The 10,000-nt window shown below is 40.0% G+C and overlaps 1 protein-coding gene and 1 long non-coding RNA gene across 3 annotated transcripts in view; one reads left to right on the top strand and one right to left on the bottom strand.

Moving 5' to 3' along the window:
- LOC149135348 (uncharacterized) overlaps window positions 1-8,655 on the bottom strand; it is a 28,045-nt gene extending 19,390 nt beyond the window's left edge. The window contains exons 1-2 of one of the 2 annotated variants that reach the window (XR_016242370.1): window positions 8,429-8,655; window positions 3,781-4,210 (exon numbers count right to left, since the gene is read on the bottom strand). This is a non-coding gene — a long non-coding RNA (uncharacterized LOC149135348). Of the gene's footprint in view, window positions 1-2,242; window positions 4,211-8,428 lie in introns of those variants that run through there. The other variant, XR_016242369.1, reaches the window with a different exon arrangement.
- The window catches only part of LOC106881411 (uncharacterized), a 159,422-nt gene that overhangs the window by 85,942 nt on the left and 63,480 nt on the right, over window positions 1-10,000 (top strand). Inside the window, exons 3-4 of the mRNA XM_089354369.1 lie at window positions 6,353-6,488; window positions 8,448-8,669. Coding sequence (XP_089210495.1) covers window positions 6,353-6,488; window positions 8,448-8,669 — 358 coding nt within the window. The remainder of the gene's footprint in view (window positions 1-6,352; window positions 6,489-8,447; window positions 8,670-10,000) is intronic.

Below are 10,000 nucleotides of genomic sequence, written 5' to 3'. Positions count from 1 at the left end.
AATATAAAACACCCTTTATTGTTTCTTGACCGCCATTTTTTCTCGTTTATTTGTATTATTGTTTTTGTTATTATCTACCTGGGTAGCGCTGGTGTTTATTTTAGATGGACTTTTTTGTTGTTTTTTGTTTGTTTGTTTGTTTTTTCAATTTTCATTCAATCATTCATTCATTATACATTTTAGATAGATGATAGAGAGAGAGAGAGAGAGAGAGAGAGAGAGAGAGAGAGAGAGAGAGAGAGAGAGAGAGAGACAGACAGACAGACAGACAGACAGACAGATAGACAGATAGACAGACAGACAGGGATAGACAGATAGATAGATAGATAGATAGATAGATAGATAGATAGATAGATAGATAGATAGATAGGGGAGAGGGGAGACAGACAGACAGACTGACAGAAAGTCAGATAGTCAGAGAGACAATCAAGAACCGACCGACAGATAGATAGACTGACAGACAGATAAAATAGACAGACTACCTGCTTTTGGGGGATGGAGATGGGGAATGTTATTTATTTATTTATTTATTTATTTATTTATTTATTTTGTGCTATTGTAGCTGTTTGTATCTCACTACTATTTGTATGCATATCTTATCCGTTCCATCAGTCTTATCAAATGCCACCTGAATATTCAGACTCTGAAAGTTAGCTCGGTGTATTGTTTTAAAGAAGATTCTCTTCTTGAGATACTCTTGCCAGTCTGTCGTGTTTCCGACTGGCAAGAATAAGCGAAACGAAATTGCCCCAAAATGATCCTAAGAACTGCGATTTCATTTCGCCTAGTTTCCATGTATGTTGAGTTTTTAACGCTATACGTTTTTAAAGGGATTTTTCCCGGACGAAAAACCGCAGCCTCTGGCGTTTAAACAACACACATGCGTTAACTATGTTGCATTGATGATGTCTGTTGTTGTTTTTTTATAATCTAGAGATTCTTCTATCTTCTGTTGCATAATTTGTATATATGGTTGTGTGCTAAGAAGCTGGCTTCGCAACCACATAGTTCCGCATTCAGTCCCATTGCATGACACCTTGGGCAACTGTTTTCTGTTACAGCCTAAGGCCGACCAAAATCTTGCGAGTGGATTTGGTAGACGGAAACAGAAAGAAGCTCGTCGGTATTTCGGGCCTTGTGCCTAGAATAGAAAAGAATCGTTAGCACGCTGGACAAAATGCTTAGTGCTATTTCGCCTGTCGCTACGTTCTGAGTTCGAATTTCACTGCGGTCAACTTTGCTTTTCATCTTTTTGGGGTTAATAAATTAAGTACCAGTTGCATACTAGGGTCGATCTAATCGACTGGCCCCCTCCATAATGGAAGCGCTTCGCTTGGTGGTTAGGGTGCTGGCAAAAATGAGTAACCGTGCGACGGACCGGCGTCCCGTCCAGGGTTGGAATATATACGCCATTGAAGCCGGGAAACCGGCCCTCTTGAGCCTGGCATGGCCCGAGAAGGTAACTTTACTTACTCTTAATTAATCTTACTTCTAATTACTTACTTACTTTTGATTAATCCATAGCTGGGATCCTGACAGCTGATACTACTCCGCCCCAGAGTAAATCTTGGAATAACAGTGGATAAGAGACGGTTCGAAACTCTTCAAAATCTCGAAAATCCTGAATGAGAGCCTCACTACTGGCTGTAGTTTAAAGTTAATCGATTGTCTATCAAATAAAAAGGATCGATTAACTACGCATTTTGAAATGTGCTTCAAATGGGTTGTCTCACTCCATTTGAAACAGGCGCAAGCTAATTAAATCGTTCATAAAGCATCCTCATTATTTGTGTTTATATGTGTGTATCTTTGTGTTTGAGTTCGTGTTTGTCCCATCACTTTCTTGACAACCGGTATTGGTTTGTTTACAGCAAATTTACTAAGCGGTACGAGAAAAGTGAACGATAAAATAAATACCAGATAAGAAGTAAATACTGAAGTCGATCTGTTTAACTAAGATTGTTCGAGGAAGTGCCCCAGCATGACCGCAATCCGATGCCTGATACAAAAGTAAAAGATAAAAGATAACATACACACACATACGAGCATATGAGTCGCTGTGTGTGTCCGCGTACGTGTGTGTGTGAGAGAGAAAGAGAGAGAGAGAGAGAGTGTGTGTGTGTGTGCGTGAGTGCGTGCGTGCGTGTGTGTGTGTGTGTGAGAGGGGGGGGGGGGGGTATTCACAGAAATTTTGGCCCAGCTCATAAAAGTGCATGCGCAATGAATAACAAAAACGACAACAAGCCATATACAATATTTATTGAAAAACTAAAGCACAAAGACAACAATTTCAAGAACAATGAGTGTCTTTATAAGCTAACCATTATTTCCAGAAGCTATTGTAGTCCGTGTATATGACGTGACTTTACAAAAGGTCAGGTTTAGGTAACCGAACTGCGGACCGGCGCCGATCTGACGGGTGTCAGTCGGTGTGTAATATCGGTGTAGACTAGTACGACATGTTTGCACATCAAGCAGTGGGAGACAGAGAGAGAGTGTGGGAGACACAGAGAGAGTGTGGGAGACACAGAGAGAGTGTGGGAGAGAGAATGAAAGAGACAGACAGAGAGAGAGAGAGAGAGAGACCAAGAGAGAGGAAGGGAGAGGTAGAAAAGATATATAGCAAGTGAGAAACAAAGAACGACAAAGATGAAGACAAAGAATGACCGTGATGGAAAGAGAGGGAAGAAAGAGAGGATGAGGAGAAGGAAGAAAGAACAAGAGGGCGGGAAGCTGGCAGAACTGTTAGCCCGCCGGACTAAATACTTACCGACATTTCGTCCGGCTTTACGCTCTGAGTTCAAATGCCGCCGGGGTCTACTTTGCTTTTCATCCGTTCGAGATTGACAAAATAAGTACCAGTTGAGTAATGGGTCGATATTATTGGCTTACCCGTTTATCCGCGCATCCTACCCTGGTGCCAAACCTGAAGCCAATATATTAATGTACAATTTATAGGTCAGAATCTATACCCATCTATACTCTTTTAATAGCGTGTGTGAGAGTGCGTGTGTCATTTCTTAACTACCCACAAGGGGCTACACACAGAGGGGACAAATAAAGAAAGACAAACGGATTAAGTCGATTATATCGACATCAGTGCGTAACTGGTACTTAGTTAATCGACCCCGAAAGGATGAAATGCAAAGTCGACCTCGGAGGAATTTGAACTCAGAGTTTGAACGTAGCGGCAGTCGAAATACCGCAAAGCATTTCGCCCGGCGTGATAACGTTTCTGCCAGCTCGCCGCCGTGTGTGTTGCAGTCAGTTGTAGCTTTTGTGTGTGTGTGTGTGTGTGTGTGTGTGTGTGTGTGTGTGTGTGTGTGTGTGTGTGTGTGTGTGTGTGTGTGTGTGTGTGTGTGTGTGTGTGTGCGCGCGCGCAGTCTTGCTTATTTACCAGAGAGAAAAATAAGTTGACAGTTGGAGTGAAGACAGTTTCCGACCGATCGCATTTTCAGTAGCTTCTTGCTTGCGACGAGCAAGAAGAATTATTTGCGCGCCGGACAAAATGCTTAGCGGCATTTATTCCAGCTCTTTTACTCTTTTACTTGTTTCAGTCATTTGACTGCGGCCATGCAGTGGGAATGAAACCGGAACCATGTGATTGGTAAGCAAGCTACTTACCACACAGCCACTCCTACGCCTGTTTACGTTTTGAATTCAAATCCCACCGAGGTCAACTTTGGCTATCACCAATTAGGAGGCGATGAAAATATATACCAGTCAAATACTGGGAGCAATGTAACTGACACTATATCCCCTCCCCTTGAATTTACTCACCTTGAATCCTACAACAGACCGACGTCTCGTTCAAGGATAATTTTGTGACCAGAGTTACTTATACGCCATGGAAATCGGGTAACCGGTGTTATAAGTCCTTAGACGCAAGAGAAAAAATATTCCACAGTAGGAGTAAAAGACGAAGTAGTTGAGTCATTTGAACGTCCGATGCTGTTTGCTCCGACTCCCTACGTTCTGATTTCAAATCCCGCTAACATGAACTTGTACCTTCATTCTTTTGCGGTCTGTAGATTAAGGATCTTCAGCTGATGTTCTGTTTGGACAATTTAATTCGTTTCTCGTTTTCTTTAATTCATTTTTGCATGGAAAAACTCATGTCTTTTATAAGATAACTACTGTATTGATGTCAAACAAATGCACAAGACAACAAATGGTTGTTGTAGGTGGAGGAAAAGTTAATAACATTGACCTGAAATGAAAGAAAGTTAAACCCAGTTGTAAGACAGTTGAAATCGTTGTGGGTGGAATTTGAATAGAGGAACATAAAAGGAACACACCTAAATAGCGTAAAACATTCTATCAACACACCGCCCTCAATTATAGTAGTTACGCCAACTATAATAGCAAAACGAACCGCTGTATATTCAGAACGTTATAAAATATAGGGTGCGTAAAGTATTTGAGGAAACGGACAATAATTCCTTTTTACTGAAAGGGGGGTTTGGGGATAAGAGTAAACATATTGTTTCGTCATTTTCTTCAATAAAGTCTCCTTCAGCTTTAATAACAGCTTCTATGCGAGTTCTGAATCGCCTACATGGAACACAGACCACAGATCAAGTGGTCTGTGTTCATATTGGACATTACTCTGACTATGGAGGCTTTTGGGGATTCTTTGGTGAGATCTGGGGTGCTCATTAACCTCTTTCTCAACTACGCTCCATACATAGTAGTCCAATGGATTGAGATCTGGGGAGCTAGGAGGTCAAATGTTGCGGGTTATGCGGTCATGGAAATTTTCCGCTATCCATTCCTGCGTTGCTGTAGCCTTGTGTGATGGTGTTAAGTCTTGTTGAAACACAAAAGGTCTTCCGTTGCGTACATTATCGATCCATGGCTTAATCTCTGTATTCAGAACATCTATATAAGCAGCGGAGTTTTCTCAAAGACCTTGTGGAAAGAAGTGAGGAGGCATCACATGTCCTTCATTGCTGACAACCCCCAAAACTATAACAGTTGCAGGAAATTTTGTATGCTTTACCCTTGGAACTTCCGAAGGGTCTGTACATAGCCATCTGCCATTTCTTCTGTTTACTTTCTGATCTTGATCAAAGTTTTTCTCGTCTGAGAAGAACTGAATGACATCTTTCTCTGCTGGGTTTTTAAGTTTTTTCATGAGTCTTTTAAATCTGATTAAGCGATTTTCCTTCACTATTTCTGACATGAAATGACATTTTTTCATCGTACAAGATTTGTATCTGATGTCTGTAGACAACATTTCAGATTGTTGATTCTGACTAATGGTGTTCTTTTGCAATCAACCTCATGAATCTACTGGGATTGTCATCAATGATCTACTTTACTTGTTGAATAAATTCTGGCGTTCTAATATTATCAGTGCGTCTACAATGTTTCTTACATTTTGATACTGGCGATACATTTCCGCCTTTAGCCTCTAACTCCTTGCGAATTTTGTAGACGAAGGATCTAACGACTTTTAAAAATCGTACTATTTCTAAATTGCTATGTTCAGCCTTTATAGCTACGATGACTGTGTACCTCTTCATTTCGTGTGTAATCATAGGGTCTGCCATTGATAATTCTGAAATATAGAAAATATTAAGTTGATTAATATGCTGCTGTAGTAAAATTAACATATATCCTCAAATACCTAACGCACCCTGTATATAGGGAGAGGCGTGCAGCGAGCTGGCAGAATCGTTAGCACGCTGGGCGAAATGCTTAGCGGTATTTCGTCTGTCTTTACGTTCTGAGTTCAAATTCCGCCGAGGTCGACTTTGCCTTTCATCCTTTTGGGGTCGATAAGTTAAGTACCAGTTGCGTACTGAGATTGATCTAATCGATTGGCCCCTTCCCTCGAAATTTCGGGCCTTGTGCCTAAAGTAGAAAAGAATATTACAAGGCGGCGGGATGGCAGAAACGTTAGCACGCCGGACGAAATGCCTAGCGGTATTTCGTAAGTCTTTACGTTCTGAATTCAAATTCTGCCGAAGTCAACTTTGCCTTTCATCCTTTCGGGGTCGATAAGTTAAGTTGCGTACTGAGGTCGATCTAATCGACTAGCCCCCCCACCCCCACCCCCGCAAAAAAAAATTTGGGCCTTGTGCCTAGAGTAGAAAATAATATATATAGGAAGAGGAATTGTGTATGTACAGAGAGAGAGAGAGAGAGAGAGAGAGAGAGTGAGAGAGAGACAAACAGACAGACAGACAGACACACACACACACACACACACACACACACACACACACAAACATGCAGACATACAGACAGACAAAGAGACAAGCAGATGAATGCCTCTTATTGTTTTATTGACGATATACATGTTAAGTGCATGCATTTTTATATATGCATTTATTATATTATTCAGTGCGGACCAGAACCTGAAGCTGTGGTCCACGGTTTGAAAGTTAATCAAGGTTACTTCTTCCGTGTCACCGTTTGGAAAGATCCTGTAAACCAGTTGTATGGCAACATCACTGAAGCTGTTTATGCAAAAACTAAAGGTACCAACCTTTCATCGATCATTTTTTAATATAATAGATTCGTTATATGCAGACCATTAAAGCTGTATCTTTTTTGCAGACCCAAAACCTCATTGCTGTCCTTAAATTTTAAACTTAAGCCTTAAACCTTAGATCCGATCTTAAACCTAAGTTCCGGCATTATTAATAATACTAATCCGCAAATCCTTAATTCTCAACCGTAAAATACTAAAATCTCAATCCAAACCTAACTTCACTTAAAGATTAAATACTCTTATAGCTTTACCATTTTTACAGTAAATGCAAAACTCTAAACAAGATCCTTAACCCTCAGTACTCTGCTCCAGTGTCTTAGGACCAGTAAGGCAGCGAGCTGGTCAAATTGTTAGCACGCCGGACAAAATGCTTAGCGGTATTTTATCCGTCATTATGTTCTGAGTTCAAATTCTGCCGATTTTGCCTTTTGTCCTTTCGGAATCGATAAAATAAGTAGCAGTTAAACATTGGGGGATATCGATGTAATCGATGTGCTCCCATCCCTGAAATTGCTGGCTTTGTGCCAATATTTGAAACCAATAATTTAGTACCAGCTTGCATAAGAATCTTAAAGGGTTCATCTGTGTGAAGAACACAAAGTCTAAACATTTTGACTATTCTTAAAATCTAAACTTGAAACTGAACCCTAAGCACTATCTTTAATCTGATCTCACATCCAGAAGCTAGCATCAAGAGTAGTACTAACCTCTAACCCAAACTTCTATACAGTAACACGAAAACCTCAACCCAAACTTTTGACCTAAATCTTTCTAACTCTTCTAAATCTAAATTCAGACCCTAAATTCTAACTGTGCCACCCTTATTATAAAGGCAAAGCTCTTAACGTATCCTTGACCCTTAATAATTTGCTCCAAATTAGAAGATAGTTTAGTGCCAAGCTGCATAAGAATCTTCGGAGATTCATGAGAACGGAGAAAAATAATTTACCTCTACTTTTACTAAAATACAGGGATGTATCATATATGTTTGACGAAAGGGAAAAGCAGTAGTCTTTAACCTTTACAGACCCTTCCAAGTTCGTGAAAGAATGAAGAAGGTGTCCTCCAGCCGGAGACTTAGTCCGAATGACAGCAACAGAGCGGACCCGATGCCGTCAAAATTACTCAATGGACTAAGTGGTGTGAATCCCTTCCGTTTTCTTACAGAAGATTTTTCAATTTTCAACTGATCGTTTTCAAATTTTCCACATTGATGATGACGGAAATCACATTAAAAAATTAGAAGTTAGAAGTATTTAAAGTTACGTAATTTTAGCCAATGAAACGAGTTCAGTGTCTTCACAGTCTTCATTTCCGCTAGGAGGAAATTCATTGGCTAAAAATACGTAAATCTAAATGGTTTTCACTTCTTTATAATCTCGAGAAAATGAATACTATTTTTATCATCAGCAGCAAAACGACATCAGAAGTATATTTTTAGAAAATTTTCAGAATAAAATTTGAGAAAATATGAGTGGTAGGAAGAAAACGAAAAAGATCCAGTGGTGGTTTTGAACTGGACGAAGGATTGAACCTCCCTCCCACTTTAGATGTCTGCGACCGGGAATTGAAATCAGAATGCGAAGAATGGTGAAACGCATACTGAAAGACATCCTGCCTGACCCTATAATATTTTCTCCAGTATACCACTCTCGACTTGTGCTTTATTCATCGACCGTAGAAAATTGACCGACGAAGTTAACATTGACAAGATTCGAACTCAGGAAACTGGAATAAATGTCGTAAGATATTTTGTTCAACACAAAGGTTTTATAAAACTGTCAGCGAGCGACGGTAAATTTTCAATGCGGGCGATTGATTGTCTCCACCTGTTTTAAATCGTTACACAAGATGTCAGTAATGCCTTTATTTTCAGTGATGCATTTATAAGTTGTTTAAAAATATATTAAAGTAACGAATGCCTACGTTTATATTTTCTCAACAGCTGGTTGTATTTTCCAAGGCAAAACATACCAAGTTGGTCAATTGTATGAAGTAAATTGTGAAGATATATGTAAGTGTATGTCAGACGGTAAATTCGCATGTGAACCGGTTTGTCCAGAAGAACGCCACAATCCGAAAATAAACAACCCTCTGTTCAAATGTACGAGGGAACTGATTGGTCAGTCAGAGTGTTGCTACGCAACAGTTTGTGAACCTATAGACAGTTAAGTTTATTTAGTTTTGTTTTATTGATTGTTTGTATTTATTTGTAGATTTTTTTTATTTTCTTTTGTTGTCTATTTTTTGAAAAAGTTTCTGAGACACTTCGCTTCTTTATTTGGTTTGCTTTTTATTTCTTATGAGGAAAGAAAGAGAGAGGTTATCGTACGCGCGTGCGCATGTGCGTGTGCATATATAAGATTGCGTGCATGCGCACATATATGTATAAAAGCATGAAAGCATACGTGTATATATGTGTGTGTGTTTGTGTCTGTAAGTGTGAGGATGTATGTATATGTGTACTGATAGAAAGAAAAACAAACAAACAAACAAACAAATAGATAGATAGATAGATAGATATATAGATAGATAGATAAGTAGATAGATAGATAGATAGATAGATAGATAGACTGATAGATATATAGAGAGATAGAGGTGCATGCGTTTGTATGTGTGTGTCTGTATATGCGTTTGTACGTATGTGAGTGCATGTGCATCTCTCTACTACTCTCTCTTTCTCCCCCTCTCTATCTCCCTTTCTCTCTATCTCCCCCTCTCTCTATCTCCCCCTCTCTCTATCTCCCTTTCTCTCTATCTCCCCCTCTCTCTATCTCCCCCCTCTCTGTCTTTCTATGTATTTATCTATCTGTCTGTGTGTCTTTCTATCTATCTGCCTGTTCTTGCGAAGATGGCGAATTGATCATTCATAACGGTGAAACGCCAGTTCAGAGAGACCAGACCGAATCTGAAGAAGCCCTATTTTTCAAAACGAATACATCAGTGCTATGAAAACTCTAAAATGTAAATTTAAGCCAAATGTTAAAAACGGCACAAGCCTAAGACTTAGGTCTGCAATGAATCCAAGGACACATAAGGCCGAAGCTTGTCGTATAAGGCAACGAGATTACAACATCCGCCTTCCTTTTCAACAAACACCAGCCACTCGTAGGGTCAACTACTCAGCAATCGCTGGAACCCAATGACAGCTGAGTGGGCTGGTGCAATGTGAAATGAAGTGTTTTGTTCGAGAATACAACGCATTGCGCCCGGTCTGGGACTCAAACCGATGTTCTTCCTTTTCTACTCTAGGCACAAGACACGAAATTTGGGGGGAGGGGAGACCAGTCGATTAGATCGACCCCAGTACGCAACTGGTACTTAATTTATCGACCCTGAAAGGATGAAAGGCAAAGTCGACCTCGGTGGAATTTGAACTCAGAACGTAAAGACAGATGAAATACCACTAAGCATTTCACCCGGCGTCCTAACGTTTCTTATTTCTTTATTGCCCACAAGGGGTTAAACATAGAGGGGACAAACAAGGACAGACAAAGG

The sequence above is a fragment of the Octopus bimaculoides genome, chromosome 6, assembly GCF_046866305.1.
Source record: "Octopus bimaculoides isolate indiv1 chromosome 6, ASM4686630v1, whole genome shotgun sequence".
NCBI lineage: Eukaryota > Metazoa > Mollusca > Cephalopoda > Octopoda > Octopodidae > Octopus > Octopus bimaculoides.
The sequence above is the reverse complement of the archived record's forward strand: the minus strand, read 5'-3'. Positions and strand labels throughout refer to the sequence as shown.